This window comes from Salvia hispanica, chromosome 2 (assembly GCF_029641045.1).
Source record: "Salvia hispanica isolate PSC_SH4W2 chromosome 2, Shi_PSC_v1, whole genome shotgun sequence".
NCBI classification, from domain to species: Eukaryota; Viridiplantae; Streptophyta; class Magnoliopsida; order Lamiales; family Lamiaceae; genus Salvia; species Salvia hispanica.
The window spans coordinates 62,089,281-62,114,952 of NC_142693.1; the positions used below are offsets into that span (position 1 = coordinate 62,089,281).

The 25,672-nt window shown below is 38.7% G+C and overlaps 1 protein-coding gene and 1 pseudogene across 3 annotated transcripts; both read right to left on the bottom strand.

The window, feature by feature from the left end:
- Window positions 1-2,875: 2,875 nt before the first annotated feature.
- On the bottom strand, window positions 2,876-6,409 carry LOC148932861 (uncharacterized). Of its 3 annotated transcripts, XM_089065456.1 has the most exons (6): window positions 5,704-6,409; window positions 5,570-5,620; window positions 4,294-5,490; window positions 4,156-4,221; window positions 3,230-3,872; window positions 2,876-3,139 (listed from the first exon to the last, which is right to left on the bottom strand). In XM_089065456.1, the coding sequence occupies exons 1-6, from the start codon at window positions 6,316-6,318 to the stop codon at window positions 3,021-3,023; spliced, it is 2,691 nt and encodes an 896-aa protein (XP_088921582.1). In that variant the 5' UTR covers window positions 6,319-6,409; the 3' UTR covers window positions 2,876-3,020. The 3 variants fall into 3 exon arrangements, with proteins under 3 accessions (XP_088921582.1, XP_088921583.1, XP_088921584.1); XM_089065457.1 differs by lacking the exon at window positions 4,156-4,221; XM_089065458.1 differs by lacking the exon at window positions 2,876-3,139 and having other exon boundaries at window positions 3,570-4,062.
- A 7,322-nt stretch (window positions 6,410-13,731) lies between these two features.
- On the bottom strand, window positions 13,732-17,623 carry LOC148932862 (uncharacterized; annotated as a pseudogene).
- Between the last annotated feature and the right edge of the window lie 8,049 nt (window positions 17,624-25,672).

Genomic DNA, 25,672 nt, shown 5'->3' on the forward strand with positions numbered 1-25,672 from the left:
TCTTTAACTAATTATATGGATGATTTTTAAAGAAATAGTAACAAACAATTTATCATATTTTATGCTTGTCGAACTCTTTATCGTTCCAAATTTATTCTGAAATTGATAAGTATACTATACTAATTCATTCTTGTAGTCCGTAATTTATGTTTTAAATGGAGTATGTATGTATGTATTTAGAACTTTGAAATGTATGGTTTTTTAGGTTAAAATCGAAAAGAAGAGTATGGAAATAGCTTAACCACAAAGCCAAATGTGAAGGAGGAAGGAGACGTTGACTCGTTGAGGGAAGTGGTGAGGATGATTGTGAAGAGGCTTGGGGATGAGATTGAGCATAGGAGGTTTGTTGCGGATGTTTGTGTTAGGAAAGGGAGGAAGGAGACGTTGAGGGAAGTGGTGAGGGAGTTTCAAGTGCATGAGTCTTGCTTTGTAGAGAGACAGATTTGTTTGTGTTTCTTGGACATAGATAGATCCAAAAGGCTTCTTGTAAGAGAGATGGTTAAGTGAATAGTTTACATGAATGTCAATAGTTGGGCTAGGATTAGCTAGTTTTATGAATTACTACTTTGGATAAAAGACAGTAGTATATATAAATATCAAGTACTGTAGATTATATGAATCATGTTTGTTGATGCCTAGACCTTGATCACACATTTCCTTTTGTTGTTTTGATCGGTCAGTTATTGTTGGACTCATTTCACTTTTACTATATCGATTAAAGTAGATAATTTTAGAATTTTGGTTTAGCTTTTGTCTTCCTTCATGGATTTTCTTTTTCTTGCTACTTGTAGTCTTCGGATCTCGGTTTGAGGAGTTTGTATCGTTTTCCATGTAAGTGTCACTTGGATTTGCAGTTTACTACAAAGTCGACACATATGCTTACTAGTCTTGTTATTTTTTGGTTTGAGCATTTTTCACTGTTATGGATTAATTCACTTTCCTATTGGCCTCCTTAGTCCAACAAATAAGAGGCAAATTTCCACGAATAATTTTTAACGAATCATTGAAATTCATAGTGAGATTGAATGAGCATTGATGTGTAAATTGAAATCTATTTTGGTGAAGTTATGGTGGGGGGCTATTTATTACTAGTATTACTCATATAACAAATTCAAAAGAAATAAACGCCCAATATCTTTTCATGATGCATTTACAAATCACAATCGCATTTCATCAGTACATATCAAGCATCTATACCGACAAAGCCAATCTATACAACAGTAACATAGCATAACAAACGAAACATCCTGATCAGTATAAATCAATTAGGAACTCTGCAATTCAACCTTATCTTAAGTCCCACCACCACTACTAATGGAGCTCATCTTGATCATGGACTTGGAAAATGCCTCAAAATAAGTGTTGCCGAGAGGCTGCATATTTTCTGACCAAACCTTTGGTTTTAGAAGTTGTGAGCAACGCTTGGTCGGAAGAGAAAAGGCCCTTTCCTTGAAGAAGCGGTTTGTAGTAAACATTGTCAAATACAGTTGGTGTAGAGTCCATGTTGGCTCCGGCGCTCCTGACCTTGTTGTGCATGGGGCAAGTCCATTGTTGGGTCGACGTCGTTTGAGCTGTCGAAGTTGTGGATCCTGTTCTGGAAGGATGAGCAGTGGGAGAATCCAAGTGTGTGCCCTCCTGCATAACTTTGTGTTAAATTCAGTAGAAAGGATTCATTCTTATTCACTGAACGGTATAATGCATAGTTACATATTTATAGGCTAGTTATTCTCTATATAAGGTAAACCTAATTCATAATGAACAATCAACAGAGATGGTTAGCAGTAGAGTTTTCAAAATGATCTAAAAAATTCACAAGGGTACAACTACAACAATAGTATCATTCATTCTGAAAGTGAATGCATCAATAGGTTAGATTTACAAGCTTTATTTAACACAAGAGCACCAACAAATCCGAAGAAAAGCTATTATCTTCACTGGTTATCATATTGTTGTTCCACTAGATTGCATTGGAAGAATCTTGATTCAATAAAAATATGAGATGATCAATAAACAAAACAAGAAACTATGCTTTGCTCGGTGGGAATTGCGGAAGAAACAAAACAGGACGACGCCGTTTGATGCACTGCGGTGGCTGATGATCTTGGGAACTCTCCGATCAGTTTCGATGTGGTTCGGATTCTTTGATATTTGGGCTCTTCGCCTCGCCGTTTACTCCAAAAACCACCACTATGCTTCCTTCCTTGCCTTTTTAATTCCACTTTCTTCCATTTCATTCATTAATGCAATCGATGAAATGATTGTTCAATTGAGATTCATAGCACTCACTATTGTTTGTTATCCATTAGCATTGGATTCGATTTGATTTGATTCAATGTGATTAAAGTAGAGATGAAGTTCTCGTGAGATTCCTCATGCTCATAAAAACAAAATACTGATAAAGACAGAGTCCCAACCCCCAAATCTCCACCATTGTACAAAATCTCTACAAAAAATCAAGAAAGTGCGATCTAGAAATAACACGATCCCTTTAATTATGAACAATGCAGCATGTATAGCATAGAAGGAAGAACATTTATTTGAAGATCTGTTCAAATTGAAACACTAATTCAAGATCTGTTCCTATGAAGAGAAAGATACAATCAAAGTTTTGACAGAGCAGAATGTGTAGGCCAAATCAGTCCAGAAACATACAAAGACGTTTGTTCATAACTGAATTGAAAGAAAAAAGTGGAGCTAGTATTGTCATCGAACCAACAGTTGGATGAGTGTCTCGCCTTTTGTCGTTCGAGTCTTTGGACAGAGATGCAAATCGACATCTCTGGATAATAAAATCTCATCGCCATCTTCATCCACATATTTCAACTTGAAACTACCCATCTCCAAATTTAGACTCGTCGCCACTTCTTCACTAAGCTTTGCCAATCCTAATAATGATAGAGACAACTCAAATTTTATTATATCTTCTTTACACTTCACCTTAACAATCACCCTTCCTGTGTTTATTTGTGTCACATTATCCAATGGAAGAACTTTGTCGGTTGACGGCAACATGTCTTGCTCTAAATGTGCAGCACTTTGTTCTTCAAAAATGGATGGATTTTTCTTGTGTAGTATTCTATTTGGCCACCTCTGAATGCCATGTTCCCTGCACGCACACGCTTTATTGTTGACCTTCCAACTGTAAGAACAAGTTAATACTCATTCATGTAAGTAGATAATCAACATTTAGTTTTCAGAGAAGATTGAACCATAGTTTATATATACTCACCTCCGAGTTCTTTTGCAACAATGCTTAGCTTCTTCCCATAATGTGATTCGAGAACCTCAGCGCTAAGATTGAGGGAGTTTTTTCTCTTCTCTCTTTCTCGTGTATTGAAATATGAATAATCAACGGGACAGTCTTTGGCGTGTTGGTCTTCTTCAATATTATGATACACATTCGGTGGTTGTACTTGGTACTCCCTTTGATTGTATTGCACACTTTTAAATATGACTGGATACACACATGCAGGCTCTAATTCAGAGGAATCAAATTTGTTCGCATCAGAAAATTCAATAACTTCAACCACCAGCTGTTCTCCTAATTGCTTTCCACATGCCAGCTTAAATGATCTCAATTTATCCTTTATTATTGGCAATAAAAGGCTCAAGAAGGACCCAACATACATATGTGTTGCAGGACCTTGGTAGAAAAAGAACTCTATAACATAAACAAGGTTACCGGTATCTGAATTGTGCAAACAAATTGCGAAACAAACATCACGTCGATCAAGCATGTCATAGTGTAACGTTGGCTGGTCAACTATGCTAAACTCACTTGAATTTGGACAAAAACATGATTGGTTTTCAGATGCCAATACCATCCCAATCATCCCTTTTCTGGCTTGAACACGAATCCGGTGAACGGGGATCTGTAGGCATAGATTTCACGAAATAATTATTAGACAATTTCAGCTCCATGCAACTCCTATTACTATTAGTAGTGCTACCACAATCTCCCGTAGAGACCCAAACATTTGCCATATGGAGTTGGGGAATGACGTTGATTAGGATGAGGACATTATGGATTTCACTCAAAGCGTTTTCAGCGCCATTAAAAATCTGATTCAAATAAAACAAATTAACTCGAATAAAGACATGCATACAAGCATGTTGGTGACAGATTTGCAAGGCTAAAATTTTATTAAAGCATACATTGACATGTTCAGTTGCTAAGAATCCCGAGTGGTAGTCTATGTGAGTCGAGCATAGTTTTGTTGCCTGCATTGACAGGTACATTGTTTTCACAACGATTTTAGATAATAACAAGTCAAAAATGGCAAGAGATGGTACCTCCATTAGTTTTCCGATGACTGGAAGGTCAGAATAATAAAATCCTAGGAACTCAAGCACGCCCACAATCTTGTGATTTCCTGTGCCTTCATCATCAAATACGGGCAAAGCCAAGTATCCACGATTGCAACAAAGCATAGCATAGTTTCTTATCGGAAATTCTTCTCTAGTGTAGTAGAAGAGGTCAGGGCTAATTTCAGGATGTTTGAATCTGAAGACACGTCCAGGGGGTCCGAGTTCATCTTGTTTGGCTTTGTCATCAACAAAATAGTAATTTTCCATACATTGTTTCCTAAAGGAAGCTAAACCCTTTGTAAGACAGCCAACAGCATAAGGTTGATCCGAAGTTTTTAGACAACACCTATCATTCTCCGTTTTGGGAGCCCAAAATTGGACTATCCAATTATTGCGCTTCGAAGATTTTATTGCTATTTTCTCCATTAAACCTTCCATCTTCATCTTGACCAACCACGAGTTACTTTCAACATGTTCTTCGCATACACTTTGTTCAGCTGACAAGCAAAAAACCCATCCTTTGTTGGTACCCGCAGAGGAAGGTTTTAGGCAACATGAGTCGACCGTCTTCAAGTATGTTGTCATGTCCAACTCCAAAAAATTTTGCTTGTAAGACTTGATCAAACTGAAACTATCAATTGACTCGCATTCAATTGCATCAGGCCTTACATATTCCTCTAGAAGTGATTTTCTAGATACAAACATTACTCTCATACTCTTGAGATTGATCTCCAGTATCCTTGACAGCAAGTTTAGAGAATGATCGTCGCCTGTACACTTTGGTCGAAGAAAAAACTGAATGACGTAATGCAAGTTATTGTCATTTCTCTTATGAGAAACTGCAATACAATGAGACATCCTTGCCCGTTGGACATAGTGAGCCATCGAATTTTCAGATATAGTGAGACCACATAAAGTTGAATGGCAACTGTGAAGATCTATTTGAAGCTTGTGAAATTTACATGCTAGAAGATAGTCATACATATCATCATCAATATCAAACCACGAATTGAATAACTTAGTTTGAGAATCTATGAAGGATACCATCTCCATGCAGCATAAGTTGGTGGAGATGTCTACACATTGCTTGTCACAAGGGATCCAAACTTGTGCCAGATGTATTCGTGGGATTGTTGCCATAGCCAATTCAAGTACCTCTGATATCTCACTTCCAGGCTGCCTCTGCATATATTAAGGTTATGAAATAAGAAACTAGCGTCGCTGAAATAGTTAATTTTTAATCGAACACTATTATGTTTACCATTTCTTTTGTAATAGCAATGGATTTGTGATTGGATCTCAATCCTGCGAACTGATGAATTAAAATGTTATAAATGACGATAAAGCGCAACTTAGTTGTCAAGTAAGAAGATATCATCTTATAATTAAAGGTACCTGCAGTGCTCCATCCAGTAGAGATAGTAAATGATTCGTCATATGAAGAGAATTATATTCTTGAATGACCTCCAACACACCATAGTATTCATATGTGTGGGAATCAAATAGAGGCAGTGCCATGTAAGCTCTGAAACCGCAGCGAGCAGCTTCATCCCGCATCGGAAATTCATGGGTGGAGTATAGTCTTAGATCCGGTGTGGATTCGGGTAGCCTGTTCCGGTACACCCGTCCCACGCCTCCTCCGGCAACATACTGCTGATCGGTACATAGATTCCTGAACCTACATAATCCCTTGTTGAGATTTCTAACATAAAAAGGATGGTGTGAACAAGAGAGGTAGTGATGGGTCCCTTCCACTTTCACGCTCCAAAATTGCATCAAACAATGGGAGTGCACCATCCAATTGCTTGGCGATGCAATGAATCTGAGCAGAGATATGATTTTGAGTTGGCTTGGTAGTTTCTCATACAAAACCCATCCTCCTGCTAATTCCTCATGTATCAAAGCTTCTTCACCCAATTTCTGCTTGAAATCTGTTATTGAAGAATATGGGTCACGCCATTCGTCTCCTCCGATTAAGATTGACAACGCACCTCTGCATACATCATCCATCTCAAACTCAATGATTGAGGTAAACTGTTTTGCTGCGATTAATTCTACCAAGGAAGGTGACTTTCACTTTGGTGGTGTCTTTGCAACAACAATAATTCAAACTATAAAGTAGTGTGAACCAATAAAATAACGATTGTATTATTTGTTGTGAACAATGGAGTACTTTTATTTACAAATTATTTTTGACTCGGGGTTTCATTTTTTCAGTTTATATGCTACATATGCATTATCTCATCACGCTCCTTTTAAATACTCCCTCCATCCCACTTTTACAGTTCTGGTTTTCTATTTTAGTCTATCCCACTTTAAGAATCTCAGTTAAAATATTCCATAAATGGAAATCGTCCTCATACTCCACTAACCTCATTTCGCTCACATTTTATATAAAACTAATACTTCGTATATAAAAGTGAGACTGTGAGACTCATATTTTACTATCCCTTTTCAATTATTGTTCTTTACATTTCTTAAAATTTGTGTCAAATTCAAATGAGACGCCTAAAGTGGGATACTGGGAATAGTATTCTTCTATGGTATTCACACTTTTCTTTTTAGGTCGTAAATTAAAGACGGGGTAATCAGTGTAATTAAATTACTAGTATTATTTTTTAGGTGTAATAAGAAAAATACTTAATTAACTCTAATATCTTAATTAATTACTCTAATTCTTACTACTACTCCAGTTTGCAACATTGCGAAAAAGAAAAATGGGAGTAGCATATTATGGAAATAGTACTCCATTGTAGTATTAATTATCAGAGAGAACTAGTACAAATTTAGTTGAAAAACTATGTAACAATACCAAACACGATCTCCAATCTTTAAAATTATTCTCAGACGGGTTTAGCATTTAATGTAATATTATTATTGTAAGTCATTTTCTACTATTTCTTTGACTTTTTTCGATCTAATAGACATTTTTGTATATATACAATTAAAAGAACTAGTACAAATTTAGTCTTTGAATTATCCAATAATAATATAAAAAACGGAGAGATAATAATAGTTGGAGAGATAATAATAGTTGCAAAAGTATGAAAATGTCTCATCGATAAAAAAATACCAAAACGATAAAAAGATCATGAAATAGTTAAAAAGTCCTTTTAGCAACATTATATGAAAGTGGCATTATAGTTCTATATCTTTATAGTCTAAATAGGATAGAAAAAAATATAAAATGAGTAGATCCGCTGTGTTTTTTGTTTAGTGTGAGGCTTTTTTTTACCATTCTTGTTGGTGTTGTTTCTTCAAATTTGTATGATAACTCTTCATACAATGTTTTGTTAGTTTTAGTTAGGTTTATGATATTCATCTTTGATGAGATGAATCTTGATTGTAGACTTTCAGCAGTTGTGGGCCTATTTGGCTATGAGTTTTTGATGGATGAGTTCATGGATTTGCATTGTGGAAAACAGTTGAGTTGGTTTTACTCAACTTGGGATTTGCAAGATTTCTGCAAGATTTCCATTCGATGGAAATCAAGCGACTTTGTATTTTTTGCCAGGTTTCATAAAGTTGGTGTATTTCTATTATATCGTAAATAAATGGTTTAGAATAAATTTGCTATAATTATGATACACTCCTTTCACCCGTCATTAGGAGTCTCATTCCTAATGACACAGGTTTTAATAAAATGTTAAAAAAAGTGGGTAGACTAAAGTTAGCGGGTAATGAGTCTCACTTATATATATATTAGTTTTAAATGAAATGTGAGAGAAATAAGTTAGTTAAATGTGAGACCCTATTACGGAGTACTATCATTTAAGGTAAAAGTGAACTGAAACTCCTATTTTTAGACGGATTAAAATAGATAAATGAGATTTCTATTCACGGACGGAGGGAGTACTCCAGATTGTAACTTTTTCCTAATTTTAAATGTCATGCACTTTGGATTCCTTTTTTGTATTCTTCGGTTAAAATTAAATTCCATAATGTATGATGATGATGTGAGTCTATAGAGACAAAGTACACATGTTTACATAGTAGGTATATTAAGCAAATTATATTGCAAGTGGAGAAGAATGCCCATTTTATTAGGTATAGTGTGTTGAAAGTGAAAAATGGTGGGTCATGCATAATAAATTTGTAAATATCTGGAGAAAATGTGAATAAAAATTGGTCTCAAACGAGTGTATATTAATTTATTTGAATACTCCATACGAAAATTTATGAGAGCGAATCTGAAATCTTACAATAGGATTACATATAGGACCGTAGTGGTATTCCTGTGTTATCCCGTGTTGGGTACGATGATGGATTGGCGTGCATATTTTGTTCAAACTGAGGCCTGTTTAACTATGCAAATAATGAATGAAAAATGAATTAGACAATTAGACACTATTAATTCCAAATGGAAGATAGCTGTAATGCTTTAAACAATTAGGTGGGAGTTTAAATTTTAAATCCATACTTATCAGTCAACTATCATATTGTCTTTGCTTTAATTGAATCATTTACAAAATTTAATTAAATTGTTTTTGTTTGTCTGATGTAAAGTGACAATCACATTGAACTTGTTGTTACTAGTATACCATTTGTTCCATACTCAATATTTTTTTAGTCTGTCCCATAAAAATACATACTTTCTAATTTGAAACTTTTTTCTATTTTGTGAGGTGGGATTTATTCCTTATTAACAATACTTTAATTACTTTTTCTCTCTGCATCTCTCTAACTTTACCAATTTTGCAATAAAATGCGTGTCGAATTCAAAGTGTATATTCTTTAGGGACGGAAGGAATATATTAATAAATCTACCGAATCGAAAATATTCTTGCACTAATTTATCCTAGGAAAATTTTCCGGAAATTGGCCTTGTGTATTTTTTTTATTTTCTCTATATATTTTGTAAACCTAAGCTTTTATATTCGTTAACTTTTGCCAGCTATGTATTCATAAAATTTATGGGTCAGACAGAGTACAACAACTCCATGTCTTTTTAGCATTGGGCTTTATTAAGCCCAATAGATTTTTTTTTTTTTTTTTATTTCATAGTATTAGCAAATTTAATATTACCACTATACAAAAATGTTTAAAACATTTTATTTAATCTATCTAATCATATAAGCAATTTTTATATTTGAAAGTTTATGCATGATTTGAGAGAGCAATATCTAGTTTTTGGGGTCTCCACATCTTGGGAAAATGAGTTGTGGAAAAGACATTGAACCAAACGTGTATACTGCCACAACAATTATATTTTACATTTACGAATCAATACTCATTCAATTTCAACAGTATATATTGCTACTTTGTTGTTTGTCAATTTCTTGCGTTGAGTATTTATATGTATGAAAAAATAGTGATACGTATAGAATGCAACTGTTTAAACTGGAAATCTTGTACAAGATTAAAAATTAGGAATAAATTATACTCCGCGAAACATATTGAGGACTATGTTGTTTATCTAGTTTCCTGCGTTAATATATCCGCGAAACATTTTATGATAATTCTAATTTGTAAACAAATCGTTTGGTGAAAGCTATGATGAGATACTCAATATGGAAGCATATGTGAATTCCGATTTTCAACGCAACTTTAAAGCATTGTCACCGTTCAATTGAGTAGTTATACTTTGTTGCTAGCTATAAAATATTCTTTCCATATAAACTACTACTCCCTCCATCCCGGCTATGATGACACATTTCTTACCCGGCACGAGATTTTAGGAGTTACTTGGTTAAAGTGTTTAATTGGAGAGAGAAAGGGTGAGTGTAAATATTAAAATACAGAGAGAAAGAAAAATGAATATTTTGATAGGAATGAGAAAAAGTGATTAGGTGTATTAATTGGAGATGGAAAGTTTCCAAAAAGAGAACATCTTAGTTTGGACAAATAAAAAATGAAAACGTGTCATTTTAAGCGTGACGGAGTATAAAAGTTCACTCCAGTATTCCTATTTAATATCCAATGGTTACATACTTCACATTGATTACCCATTGATAATGTTAATTATCACATGAATTTGACATATGTGAATTATTCAGCATATGTGAATTAAGTTATGTTAACAATAAAAAATTTTAATAGGCACGTGTGAATTCTAAGAAAATGTAAATTAATATAATAAATTCTAAGGAGTTTAATTTCAGCTTGTATTTCAGCTCTGGAATGTCTTTTATTCTCTCGTCTATCACACTGACCAGATCTTGAATTAGTTAATTGACGATTATCATTTCACATGTGTGTGGATTCCAAATTTTCAAAGAAATGTTCTCCCTATGTTTACATTTCAGGAAATAAACTGATATTAACTCAAAAGAAATAGAAAACCAGATATTGCTATCTCAAATTTTGCTTAAACTTTCAAAAATAAAAATTACTAAAACCTTGTTCAGCAATACTTATACTGAAATGTAGATCCAATATCCTAAACTCTAAATCAGATATTACCAACTGCCAATAGCGGTAATTCCAATTGCAATCCTCAGCTAAAATTGAAAAACCAAATACTCCCTCCGTTCCTTCATAGTTGAGTCATTTTTCCATTTCGGGAAGTTCCCTCATAGTTGAGTCATTTCCATTTATAGTAATTTTTTCCTCTCTCTTACTTTACTCTCTCTTACTTTATTCTCTCACTTTATTCACTTTTTACTTTATTCTCTCTACCTTTTCTCTCTCTTACTTTTTTATCTATTTATTTAACACACTCAACATTCATTTCTTAAACTCCGTGCCGAAAAGTTCTGCCTCAACTATGAGGGAACGGAGGGAGTAATTTGTAAATAAAAGTAATGTTAACAACAAATAATAGTACAATCGTTAGTCTGAATTATTGATGTTGACAAAGACACAACCAAAGTCACGGTCATAGTCACGGGTCACCTTCCTTGGTAGAATTAATCGCAGCAAAATACTTTCTCTCAATCATTGAGTTTGAGATGGATAATGAACGCAGAGGAGGAGACGAATGGTTTGACCGGTATTCTTCAATAACAGATTTCAAGCAGAATTTGGGGGGTGAGGCTTTGATACATGAGGAATTAGCAGGAGGATGGGTTTTGTATGAGGAACTATTACGCCAACGCAAAATCGTATCTCTGCTCAGATTCATTGCATTGCCAAGCAATTGGCTGGAGTTCTTCCATTGTTTGATACAATTTTGGAGAGTCGTGAAAGTGGAAGGGAGCCATCACCATCTCTCTTGTTCACACCAACCTTTTTATGTTAAAACACTCAGCAAGGGATTATGTAAGCTCAGGAAGCTATGTATCGATCAGCAGTATGTTGCCGGAGGAGATGATGAGAAGCAGCTTGGAGGCGTGGGATGGGTGTACCGGAACAGGCTACCCGAATCCACACCGGATCTAAGACTATACTCCACCCATGAATTTCCGATGCGGGATGAAGCTACTCGCTGCGGTTTCAGAGCTTACATGGCACTGCCTCTATTTGATTCCCACACATTTCAATTCTACGGTGTGTTGGAGATCTTTCAAGGATGTAATTCTTTTCATAAGATGAATCGTTTACTATCTCTGCTGGATTGTGTTGATACGATCTTCGTGAATTTTTGTCTTAAGCCAAAACATTTAGCCGATCAAATTCTTTTTATCAAATATAGAAGAAAAATTTGGCATTTATTTTATATAAAGCAAATAGTGATATGAAAAGGAGAAAAAAAAATACATTTACTCAGCAAAAGACGTGTTATTAAACAATAAGTCAAAATCCATGTGAAGCGAACATGGGGAGGGCATGATGACAGAATTCGTTTAATTTACTATTTTGGTGATTAGCATTAAATATTTATCTACAGCACCGTCAAGGACTTAATACTATGCATGATTTTCAAGAATCAAGATATTCATTCTGTTCCATTTCGTTTTCTTTGTGAGATAGTAGTACATCGTAGTACATATTGCTACGTGGAATATATTTAGATGCATTTACTATGGTATTATAGATTAATGATATACTCGGTATCATTATTTGAAAGATTGTACAATGATGAGATAAATGTCAAGTTAATTATTCCTCATTGTGGCATTATATATTCGGAGATGAACTTTGATCAAATTCTCATCACTTTCATTACATTCTAAAATAGCCAATTTTATGAACTCTTGGCATTTTTTTTCAATTGTCATACTCCATTCATCTTACAAGAATATGCACTTTTAGTTGAACACATATTTTAATACACAATTGGTAAAATAATTGTTAGTAGAGAAAATGTTTCATCTCATTAAGAGAAAAAAGTTTTCAAATTTAGAAAATACATATTCTCGTAGGACAGACTATGAATGAAACATTCCATATTCTTGTAGGACAGAAGGGGTATTAATTTAGATTAATTTGAATATACATATATATTATTTTTTTAGATTTGCATATCACTCACAAAAACTATTGACTTAGTATAAATATATAAAATATAAGACTAAGCTAAAGTTTTACATAATTTTTCCCCAAACCTAATTAGTGAGATAATATGTCAAAGACTCAAAGTTGTTATATGATTTGCTATTTCTGTAAGTGATGAGATTGATCTTGATCAAATTTACGATTTGCCCCATTTACTTCATACTCCCTCTGTTCTAAAAAAAATTAAGGACACCTAAGTACGAGAATTAATGTATGATTGATCCAGTAAAATAGATAAAGGAGAATGGTAAATTCAAATGTATTACTAGATAGTAGGATCTAAATTATCTTTATTGTTTAGTAGTATACTCTAATCATACTTAAGTTGTAAATATATTAACATATATATGAGTAATTAGTTTGTGAGAAGTTTCCATAAGAAATAAGATATAATTTTATACTCTAATCATACTTAAGTTGTAAATATATTAACATATATATGAGTAATTAGTTTGTGAGAAGTTTCCATAAGAAATAAGATATAATTTTATAAGAGAAGTACTAAGAAAGGAAAGTGTCCTTATCTCGAATGGAGTATTTTGATAAATTAATAAAATACTAGTAGTACTATATAGTTATATATTTATACGATACAATAATAAATAAGCTCAAACTTACTCACTCGTACTTCCTTCGTCCCATTCTAAATGGGGTATTTTTAATTCGACACTGAATTTTATATAGAATTATTTTGTGAGTAAAACGAAGAAAATAAAATTAGAGAAAGAAAAAAACAGAGAATGTGATATTTCCTATTTAAGAAATATATCAAAATTCTGGTGGACAGGGGTAGTAACATTTAACTAACCGGCTAATAAATGGGAATATGTGGTGGGTCCCATTGAATATACGTATAATTCAGCAAAAAAGCCTACCGACGGCGCAATCCCAATCCATTTGAACAGTTCTATTTCAACACTTAATTTTTACTTTCGCAATTTGCCCTTAATTGGATCCATTTGAAAGCGAAAGTAAAACAATTTTTACTTTCGCAATCCATTTGAACAGTTCTATTCCATCGCGTTTATATTTACGAATGTCATAAACTCAAGCAAATGGATCATCTCCTCTAGTTGCAACCATATTTGGATTTCTCGGATCAATGGTGATTGCATTTAGAGCTATTGAATAAGGATAAGGTACATCGATGGCAATAGGCTCACAAATAAAAAGTGTAGTAGCTTTTTGAGTTCTCAGGTCAAACTGCACAATAGATATTAATTTAGCTTATCAGTAGTAGAATACAATCAATAATATATGACAAATGAAACAAACAAATATGAAATATCTACAAGAATATATTTTTTGAGCTACTTCACATTTCACTAATTGATTTTAAGAAGATACTATATGAATTTCTATCATAATATCAAAGTGTGTTAAATAGAACTGACCCATCAAATAAAACGAATGATGCAATGGATTTTGGGTATATTTGATAGAGTGCACGTCCTAAATCAGACAAAAAAAAAAAACAGCGCCTTAAAGGATTCGAATGAGAGCATCTGCAAATGAAACAAAAATGCCAAAAAATGATTATATATTTGTACCGAATAATATATCTAGATTTCAAATTTTTTCCAGTTTGATGGAAGGTTGATCCATTTCGATCAAAAAAATTCAACCCCTCCAAAATGCATTTTGAAGAGTTTGAAGGAGTATACTGACAAATGAAATAATATCAGTGTAAAGAAAGAATTGTAGAATGTTATTGTAGCATATGTTTAAGTGAAAACTAGAAACGAACACTAACATGCTGAACCCCATCCGAGTTACATGTATAAAAAATGTGAGGGCTTCCAGGTTCAATAGCTAGTCCGTCCACTGCACCCCCATCCCCATCAAAAAGCAGTTTAGTCTCCACTCCGCTTTCACGAATCTCCGCATATCTCACCTATAGTGAACACACTCACTTGTTTACAGTACGGAAAGCATTTACTCCCTCCGTCCCCCATTAGGAGTAACACTTCGACTGTGCACGAGTTTTAAAAAATGTATAGAAAAATTGGTTGAAAAGGTTAGTGGAATGTGGACCCACTTTTTTATATTGGTTTTATAATAAAAGTGAGTGAAATAAGTTAGAGGAATGTGAGACCTACTTACCATTTATGGTAAATATGAAGTGCTACTCTTAATTGGGGACGAACCAAAATGGAAATTAGTAACTCTTATTCGGGGATGGAGGGAGTAAATCATTAGTACATGTGACTTTCTGATCAAGTAGTATCTGAACTTTGCAAACAAATTATAAAACAAACATCACGTCGATCAAGCATGTCATAGTGTGACGTGGGTTGGTCAACTATGCTAAACTCACTTGAATTTGGACAAAAACATGATTTGTTTTCAGATGCCAATACCATCCCAATCATCCCTTTTCTAGCTTGAACATGAATATGGTGAACTGAATTTGTAGCCATGGATTTCATCAAATAATTAGTAGACAATGTCAGCTTCATGCAACTACTATTACTATTAGTAGTACTACCACAATCTCCCTTAGGGACCCAAACGTTTGCCATATGGAGTTGGGGAATGGGTTTGATTATGTTAAGGACATGATCGATTTCGGTCAAAGCTTTTTCCGTGCCATTGAAAATCTGATTCAGATAAAACAAATTAACTCGAATAAAGACATGCATACAAACATGTTAGTGACAGAATTACAAGCTATTATATTATAGCATACATTGACATTGACAGGTTCATTTGCTAAGAATCTCGGGTGGTAGTGTATGTGAGTCGAGCATAGTTTTGTTGCCTGCATTGACAGGTACATTGTTTTCACAACAATTTTAGTACTCCATATAATAACAAATAAAAAATGGCAAGAGATGATACCTACATTAGTTCTTTGATAAAACGTCAGAATGATAAATCCTCGGAACTCTAGCACACCCACAATCGTGTGATTTGCTATACCTTCATTCTCAAATACAGGCAAAACCAAATATCCACGATTGCAACAAAGCATAACAAAGTTTCTTATTGGAAATTCTTCTCTAGTGTAGTAGAAGAGGTCAGGGCTAATTTCATTTCAGGATGTTTGAATCTGAAGACACGCCCGGGGGTCCGAGTTCATCTTGTTTGGCTTTGTCGTCAACAAAATAGTAATTTTCCATACATTATTTCCTAAAGGAAGCTACACCCTCTGTAAGACAGCCAACAGCATAAGGTTGATCTGAAGTTTTCAGACAACACCTATCATTCTCCATTTTGGGCACCCAAAATTGGACTATCCAATTATTGTATTTCCAAGATTGTGTTGCTATTTTCTCCATTAAACCTTCCATCTTCTCCTTGACCAACGACAAGTTACTTTCAACATGTTCTTCGCATACGCTTTGTTCAACTGGCAAGCAAAATACCCATCCTTTGTCTGTACTCACAGAGGAAGGTTTTAGGCAACATGAGTCGACCGTCTTCAAGTATGTTGTCATGTCCAACTCCAAAAGGTTTTGCTTGTAAGACTTTGACAAACTGAAACTATCAATTGACTCGCATTCAATTACATCAGGCCTTACACATTCCTCTAGAAGTGATTTTCCAGATACAAACATTACACTCACACTCTTGAATTTAAATTCCAATATCCTTAAGAGCAAGCGTAGAGAATGATCATCTCGTGTATACTTTGGTCGAAGAAAAATTTGAATGACGTAGTTATTGTTATTGCTCTGATGAGAAACTGCAATACGATGAGACATCCTAGCCCGTTGGACATAGCGAGCCATCAAATTTTCATATATAGTGAGACCACATAAAGTTGAATGGAAATTGTGAAGATCTATTTGAAGTTTGTGGAACTCAAAAGCTTGAAGATAGTCACGCATATCATTATCGATATCAAACAACGAATTGAATATCTTAGTTTGAGAATCTATGAAGGATACCATCTCCATGCAGCATAAGTTGGTGATGTTAACACAATACTTGTTACAAGCGATCCAAACTTGTGCCAAATATATTTGCGGGATTGTCTTCATGCCAATTCAAGTACCTCTGATATTTCACTTCTAGGCTGCCTCTGCTAATATCAAGGTTACGAAATGAGAAACTACGGAGGCTGAAATAGTTCATTTTTAATTGTACACTACTATGTTTACCATTTCTTTTGTAATAGCAATGGATTTGTGATTGGATCTCAACCCTGCGAACTGATGTATGCCCGTTTAGTTTGAGTAATGATTTAACATGTTATAAATGATGATAAATCGCAACTCAGTTAGCAAATCTTATAATTAAAAGTATCTGCAGTGCTCCATCTAGCAGAGATAGTAAATGATTCATCGGTTCAAGAGAATTATATCTTTGAAAGATATCCAACACACCATAGTATTAATATGTGTGGGAATCAAATAGAGGCAGTCCCATGTAAGCTCTGAAACTGCAGTGAACAGCTTCATCCCGTATCGGAAAATCATTGGTGGAGTATAGTCTCAGATCCGGTGTGGATTCCGGTAGCATGTTCCGATACACTCGTCCCACTCCTCCACGCTGCTGCCCGTCATCTCCTCTGGCAACATACTGCTGATCGATACATAGCTTCCTCAGCCTACATAATCCCTTGTTGAGAATTCTAGCATAAAAAGGATGGTGTGAACAAGAGAGGTAGTGATGGCTCTCTTCCACTTTCACGACTCTCCAAAATTGCATCAAAGATTGGGAGTGTACCATCCACTTGCTTGAAGATGCAATGAATCTGAGCAGAAACATGATTTTGAGTTGGCTTAATGGGTTCTCATACAAAACGCATCCACTTTCATATTCCTCATGTAGCACAACCTCATCTCCGAAATTCTGCTTGAAATCTGTTATTGAAGAATACAAGTCAGACCATCCGTCTCCTTCGCTTAAGATTGACAACACACCTCTGCGTTCATCATCCATCTCAAACTCAATGATTGAGGGAAATTGTTTTGCAGCGATTAATTCTACCATGGAAGGTGACTTTGACTTTGGTGGTGTCTTTGCAACATCAATAAGCTATAAAGTAGTACTCCACCAATTAAGCTATAATTCTACTCTTTAGCTTAATTATTAGAGCATCCACAATGGCAATAGGTCCGCCACAGGCTAGCCACTCTCCCTCTCTGCCACGTCATCAGCACTAAAATTACACCTGCCACATCATCATTTTAAGCAAATAGGCTAGCCTAAGGCTAGCCACAGGCTAGCCGTAATAAAATAATTCAATTCAACTACATTTACGGAATTAAATTTACGATAAATTACGGAATTAATTTACGAGACATATACGGAAAAATTCATTAATTTCATTTTAAAAAAAGTACATTCATTCAAAAAAAAATTACTCCCTCCGTCCCACAAAAGATGTCACACTTGTGGGACGGCACGAGATTTTAGGAGGTTTTATTTTGTGTGTTAAATGGAGAGAGAAAATATAATTTTTATATTCATGTGAGAAAGAACTTTTTCCAAAAAGGGAAATGAAGAACTTTTTCCAAAAAGGGAAATGTGACATCTTTTGTGGGACAAACTAAAAAGGAAAGTGTGACATCTTTTGTGGGACGGAGGGAGTACATAATAAAGAAAAAAACTATCATCGTGCAGTCTTCCGTGCCCACAACTCTTCAATTAAATCCTTTTGGAATTGAATATGAGCTTCCACTTGGCGCATGTCGGCATGTGCCTGGAGGCGGTCGGCTTCATCGTGAGGTACCCCACGTCGTACATTAGGGGTGGCCATTCTGTGGCTTGGACCGGCTGTATCAGTATCGTCATTGGCCCAATTAGTCAGTTGTACACCTTCATCTTCGACGATCATGTTGTGCATGATAATGCAGACGTACATTATATCGGCAATGCAGTTGACATGCCACAATCGCGTTGGACCCCTAATTGCCGCCCATCGAGACTGGAGCACACCAAATGCGCGCTCCACGTCCTTGCGCGCCAACTCCTGCCGTTCCGCAAAGAAGGCCTTCTTGTCATCATTTGCGTGCCTGATCGTCTTCACAAAGACGGGCCACCTAGGGTATATCCCATCCGCCAAGTAGTAGCCCATATCATGCCGGTTGTCGTTGGCTACAAAACTGATCGTCGAACCAATGCCCTGACACTGCTCGTTGAAGAGGGGCGACGAGTTGAGGACGCTGATGTCATTGTTCGACCTGGCTACCCCAAAATACGCATGTCGGATCCTCAGCCGGTAATCAGCTACAGTCTTTAGGATCATCGTGGGATTCTTTCCCTTGTAGCCGGTCGTGTAGGCCCCCTTCGAGGCAGTCGGACAGTTCTTCCACTCCCAATGCATACAATCTATGCTGCCTAACATCCCGGGGAACCCATGCTGCTCTCCGTGCATCTGCATCAGATCCTGACATTGTTAGGGGTAGGGCTTCGAAGGTACTGATCACGGAATATTTCAATCATGCCCTGACAGAAAAACATCAGACATTCCAGGGCAGTCGTCTCACCGATGTGGAGGTACTCATCCCACATGTCTGTCGCGCCTCCGTAGGCCAACTGCCTAATTGCCGCCGTGCACTTTTGAATAGGGGTGTGGCCGGGTCTGCCAGCCGCATCGTGCCTGAAGCAGAAGCACATATATCGACGCTCCAAAGCGTCAACGATATGCATAAACAGCTCCCTGCGCATCCTAAAATGCCGCCTGAACAGGTTGGCCCCAAACCGTGGGTTCTCTGAGAAGTAGTCGTCATATAGCCGCTGATGTGCAGCTACGTGATCTCGATCAATCACTATTTGGCGGTGGACAACGGGTCTAGGGCGAGGTACCGCCTGCTGTTCGACCCTTTGCATGTACCGCTCTATCTCGCGGTTCATGTAGGCCTCCATAGCCTCGTTCATTAGCCGTTCTTGCTCCTCAGCATCCCTATCACTACCACCACTAATCACTGCTACCACCCGTGTTACTCATTTCGCGATGTTGCTCTTGTACAAAAATTTAGAGAGAGAAAACTCGTTAAAAGAAAGTGGTGCAAATGAAAATGAAACTAAAATCACGTATATATAGTGTTTCAAAAATTTTCAAAAAATAAAAAATAAAAAATGGCGCTGGCCGATCGCTCGCTGATCGGCACGCCACAATGGCGGCCAGCGCCTGGAAATCGGCGTGCGCTCGCCTGTTTTTTCAGCGAAATGCCGCTGGCCGGTCAAATGGTTCGTCAAAACGAAGGAGTGTGGAAGGTTTATACACGTGGAAGCAGGAGGGTGGTTTACCCAACTGAAACTGAGGATATTGAGGAAGAGGTTAAGCAAACTGAAAGTGAGGAAATGGAGGAGTAAAGTTGTTGCATCAGCATCAAATCTCGGCAGTCAAGAAGTCTTTATTCATTAGTCAAATTTGTTACTCTGTTCCTTTATTTATAGAGAGACTCAAATTGGAGAAAATCATCTTTGGGAATCAATATTTTGGGCGAAGTATTCGCAGGCCTCCTTGAGCCTTTCCCTCTAACAAATTGGTGCGGTGACAATGGTTGCAACTCGAAGCACGGACTCGCGACTGGATAGGTTAAAGAAGGCGACCGGAGACTTGGAGAAAGGGGTCGACTCGGCCAATGAGTCGATTGCTGATCTGACCGTACAGGTCAAGGTGATCCAGTCTCAACTCGACCTACTGGTTAAGGAATTACGGGCGAACCATTCCAACAACAAATCTGGCCCAAAGACAGGGCCCACTGTTGAAGGCTCCGGCGAAAATCTCGAGCCCAACACAGCTACTACAGAGGGTAGCGGGTCTTTAACTATGCCCACATTTGATGGCTCAGACGCAATGGCTTGGCTAGCCAGAGCGGCGCAGTATTTTTTGGTCCAGAAAACACCATCGGAGAACCGGGTGAAGGTGGCTATGGTGGTGTTGGCAGGGAAGGCTCTGCCTTGGTACCAGCTGCTGATTAAGCGCTGCCCTACGCTCTCGTGGGCGGAGTTTATCCGTGAACTTCTGAAACGATTTGGGAACAATGGAGCTCGCGACGAATATGAGGCATTCGCAGCAGGACGCCACACGGGGACCCTTGCGGAGTTCGTAGCAACCTTCGAATCTCACCTTGCGCAGGTTCCGGATCTGGCTTACCATCAATACTTGGGATTTTTCTTGGCAGGCCCTCGACCGGAGGTTCGTTTGCAGATGAAGGCGGCCAAGATCGCCGACTATGCTGATGCGGTTCAGCTAGCCCTGGACATTGACCAAGCAGCGGGGAATCTACCGGCAGATCCATGCCCCAAACCTGCGCCTGCGGCTGTGACAGGTCAGGGGAGATCATTCTCAAAAGGATATTCACAGTCCTTTTCTTCACAATCAACAGGGGGGTCCTCTCGATCTCCGGCGCGCCGTTTTAGGACTATGTCTTCAGAGGAATACAAGAAGCACCTTGCTGCAGGGACTTGTTTCAAGTGTGGTCTGAAGTTTGGACCTACTCACAGGTGCCCTCCAAAGACGCTGAATGTATTGGTGGGTGAGGGGGACGACCTTTGCTCCGACGAGTCCGATGACCAGGCTGAGGAGACTGAATTGCAGCTCTCTGAGTTATCTTTAAATGGGCTTGACACGTCACACACCTTGAAGCTATTTGGATCCATCGGTCCACACCAAGGAAAGATAATGGTTGATAGCGGCGCGAGCCATTGTTTTATTTCAGACCAAGTTGTTTTCGCCCTCAAGCTGATAGTCATGCGGACTTTACCTTACTCGGTGATGTTGGGCGATGGTTCTAGAGTGCAGGCGGCCGAGATATACTACGACTTGGTTTTAACTATGGCTTCTAAAGATTTTAGTCTGTCTTGTTACGTTTTTCCCCTTCGAAATGTGGATGTCATTCTGGGAATAACATGGCTAGCAGCGTTGGGGGATGTGACTGCAAATTGGCAGACCTTGCGGATGACATTTTCGGTGGAGGGCCGATTGCTTACTATTCAAGGAGATCCTACTCTAACTCGACGGGCCTGATCCTCGCACGACATCAATTCTATCACGGATGACGACTCTTGCTGGGTCTGCGGTCCTTGGAAAGCAATGCAGATACCGCAAGTTTCGGCCTCAGCAAGACACTCTCAGCCACAGCACAGCACCAGCTTCGGAATATCATTGCAGCGTTCCCCACTGTCAGCTGTGCAACGACGGCACTGCCTCCGGTGCGCCGGATTGACCACCAAATTCCTCTCCAGCCGGGGTCCCAGCCAGTCTTGGTGCGGCCTTATCGTTATAATCACCTGCAGAAGGATGAGATGGAGAAGCTCGTCGCTGAAATGCTGGCGTCAGGGGTCATCCAGCCAAGTACGAGCCCCTACTGGAGCCCAGTCCTCCTCGTCCGTAAGAAGGATGGCTCGTGGCGTTTTTGCGTGGACTATCGCGAGCTGAATAAACACACGGTGCCCGACAGATACCCTATTCCAGTGATTCAAGAATTATTAGATGAATTACATGGAGCGCGTTCGTTTAGCAAGCTTGATCTCAAAGCGGGATATCACCAAATCCCCGTCGCTGTTGCTGATGTTCACAAGACTGCTTTTCGCACTCACTCGGGCCACTACGAGTTCCTTGTGATGCCTTTTGGCCTCACCAATGCTCCCGCCATATTTCAAGGACTCATGAACGACATATTCCGCTCATTTTTGCACAAGTTTGTTTTGGTGTTTTTTGACGATGTTCTCGTCTACAGCGATTCTTGGTCAGCCCATCTTCGTCACCTTCGACATGTCTTCTATTTACTACAGGAGCACGCGCTGGTGGTCAACCCAAAGAAGTGTTTGCTAGGGCGTGACAGCGTGAAATATCTCGGCCATATAGTTTCCTTCGAAGGAGTTCAAATGGATCCTTCAAAAATTTCAGCAGTGCTGCGCTGGCCGACTCCAACAACTCTTAAGGGGGTGCGTGGATTCTTAGGCCTCACTGGCTATTACCGGCGTTTTATTAAAGACTATGGCAAGATTGCAGCTCCCCTAACTGCACTTTTGAAGAAATATGTGATAGGAGCCCAGAAAAAGGCGTTGGTTTGGCCTGTTGAGGCTGAGAGGGCGTTCTCTGATCTGAAGGCAACCCTAACTTCTGCCCCCCTCCTTCGTATGCCTGATTTCTTGAAGGAATTCGTCATCGAGTGTGATGCATCTGGCCATGGTCTCGGCGCCGTTCTCAAGCAGGACCAACAGCCGGTCGCTTATTTCAGCAAAACCTTGTCTAGTCGTTGGCTCGCTAAATCAGCTTATGAGAAGGAGTTGATGGCTCTAGTTCTGGCCATCCACCATTGGCGTCCATATTTATTGGGGCGCAGTTTTGTGGTTCGCACCGACCAGCGAAGTTTGAAGCACTTATTGGCACAACCTCTTACCACTCCGGCACAACAGAATTGGGCAGTCAAACTTCTTGGCTATGATTTCTCCATATTGTACAAAGACGGGAGGCTTAATCGAGCTGCTGACGCGCTGTCTCGCAGAGACGAGGAGACTTTCGAACTCTCCGCCTTATCACGACCAACCTGGCCGGCCTGGTCCGAGATGCAAGCCACAATATCAGCTGATCCCTTCTTGGCGAAAATCAAGGCTGACCTTGAGGGAGATCGGCCGGCAGCAGCCCATTACGAACTAATCCATGGCGTTCTGTTTTACAAAGGCCGCATCGTGATACCAAGCCATTCTTCTTGGATTCCTAAGCTCCTAGCTGAATTTCATCTCACACCAAGTGGAGGTCACGCTGGCGCATACCGCACCTATAGACGCCTCGCCAACAACGTCTACTGGCCGGGAATGATGAAGCAGGTCACCAATTTTGTGGCAGCTTGCGCAACATGCCAACGCCATAAGTCTGATACGAAGTCACCTGCAGGGCTGCTGGTACCCCTCCCTATTCCGGAGCGAATTTGGGAAGATATTAGTATGGATTTTCTCTCCGGTCTTCCCAAGGCGGGTGGGATGGACTGCATCTTCGTGGTGGTGGACCGTTTGTCCAAATACGCCCATTTTATTGGACTCCGCCACCCATTTTCAGCAAAACAGATCGCAGACCTGTTCACTAAAGAGATAGTGCGGCTTCATGGCATTCCAAGATCCATCGTTTCGGACCGTGACCCAATTTTCCTGAGTTCGTTTTGGCAGGAGTTGTTTCGAGCTACGAGAACCAAACTCAAGATGAGCTCAGCATATCACCCAGAAACGGACGGCCAAACGGAGGTACTAAATCGCTGTTTACAGACTTACTTACGCTGTTTCACTTCCGATCATCCAAAAAATTGGAACCGTTGGCTGGCATGGGCTGAATATAGTTACAATACGAGTGCACACTCTGCGTCGGGCACGACCCCTTTTGAGGTTGTTTATGGTCGTCCGCCGCCGACTCTTCACAACTTCCTACCTGGCGAGATTCGTTCACAGGCCATTGTCGACAGCCTTCGCTCCAGGGACGAGGCTCTTGCCCTTTTGAAACACCATCTACAGCGCGCCCAGCACCGTATGACCATGGCAGCTAATCGACATCGAAGGGATGTTGAATATACAGTAGGCGACTCGGTGTTCTTGAAATTCAGACCTTACAGACAGTCGACCACTCGACCTTGTTTACTTCCACTAACAGAAAGCTGGCTCCACGATATTTTGGTCCTTTTGCGATTGAGGCGCGGGTGGGCAAGACGGCTTACCGATTGAAGCTTCCCAATGGCTGTCGCATCCACCCAGTGTTTCATGTCTCCCTTTTGAAGAAGGCAATTGGCTCAGCAGTACCAGAACAGTCCCTTCCAGATGGTCTTTTGGAGGCTGATCCTCCATTCTTACCTGAGGCAGTTCTCGATCGCCGGTCAACAGCTCGTGATGGCATGACCGTGGAGCAGGTTTTCTGATTAAATGGGAAGGTCTGGGAGAAGATGAGGCCACATGGATGGACGTGGCTGACGTACGCGGACAGTTTCCTTACTTCCGCCTTGGGGGCAAGGCTTCTTTGTCCGACGGAGCAATTGGTAACGAAGGAGTGTGGAAGGTTTATACACGTGGAAGCAGGAGGGTGGTTTACCCAACTGAAACTGAGGATATTGAGGAAGAGGTTAAGAAACTGAAAGTGAGGAAATGGAGGAGTAAAGTTGTTGCATTAGCATCAAATCTCGGCAGTCAAGAAGTCTTTATTCATTAGTCAAATTTGTTATTCTGTTCCTTTATTTTAACATTGTAATCGCCTATTTATAGAGAGACTCAAAGTGGAGAAAATCATCTTTGGGAATCAATATTTTGGGCGAAGTATTCGCAGGCCTCCTTGAGCCTTTCCCTCTAACTGTTCGGCTAGCCGACCGGCTAGCGATGCTAATCGGCTAGCCGATGCGCTAGCCGCCATTGTGGATGCTCTTATTGTAAGTTATTGTCTGCTATTTCTTTGACTTTTTTCGATATAATGGACATTTTTGTATATATACAATTATCCAATAATATAAAAAACGGAGAGATAATAATAGTTGCAAAAGTATAAAAATGTCTCATCGATAAAAAAAGAGTAAAGGTCAAAATTGATCCTAAATATATAATCAGAATACGAATTTGGTCCAAAATATTCACTTTTTGAAAATCGGGTCCAAAACACTTGAAATCATTATCGAAGTGGTCCTAAACATTTGAAATCGTTGTCGAAGTGGTCCTTTTCCGTTAAAACCTATCGGTCAACGCCTAATTAATGATTTTTTAAAACTTAATTAATATTCTAATGCATAATTAATTAAACAAAATTAAATATAAAATTAATAAAATGCTAAGAAATTTCAAAATCGACTATTTCTCCCTCTTTTTCCTTATCTTCCATATCTCCTTCGTTCTTCCTAAATCGGAATCTCTCTCTTCTTCTCTCTAGCGCTCAACGTCGTCGCGTCTTTCTCTCAACTGACAACGAGTAGGCAGAGGCGACGGAAGCGAAACCATCTTCCAGCAACAACGGCCAAGTCGGCGGTGATAACAACGCCGGACCGTCTAGAAAGAAAATTGAGAGAGAGAGATGAGGAAGACCGAAAGAAATTGGGGTTGATGGCGACAACAATGGTGG

What these genes read in the sequence shown, in the direction of transcription:
- LOC148932861 (XM_089065456.1), bottom strand. Translation starts at nt 6,318, where the DNA reads ATGGATGATGTATGCAGAGGTGCGTTGTCAATCTTAATCGGAGGAGAC. An exon ending in TACTGGATGGAGCACTGCAG is followed by an intron (nt 5,621 to 5,703) that starts GTACCTTTAATT and finishes TTAATTCATCAG; the next exon opens with TTCGCAGGATTGAGATCCAA. An exon ending in TGTTGCAAAAGAACTCGGAG is followed by an intron (nt 3,140 to 3,229) that starts GTGAGTATATAT and finishes TTGTTCTTACAG; the next exon opens with TTGGAAGGTCAACAATAAAG.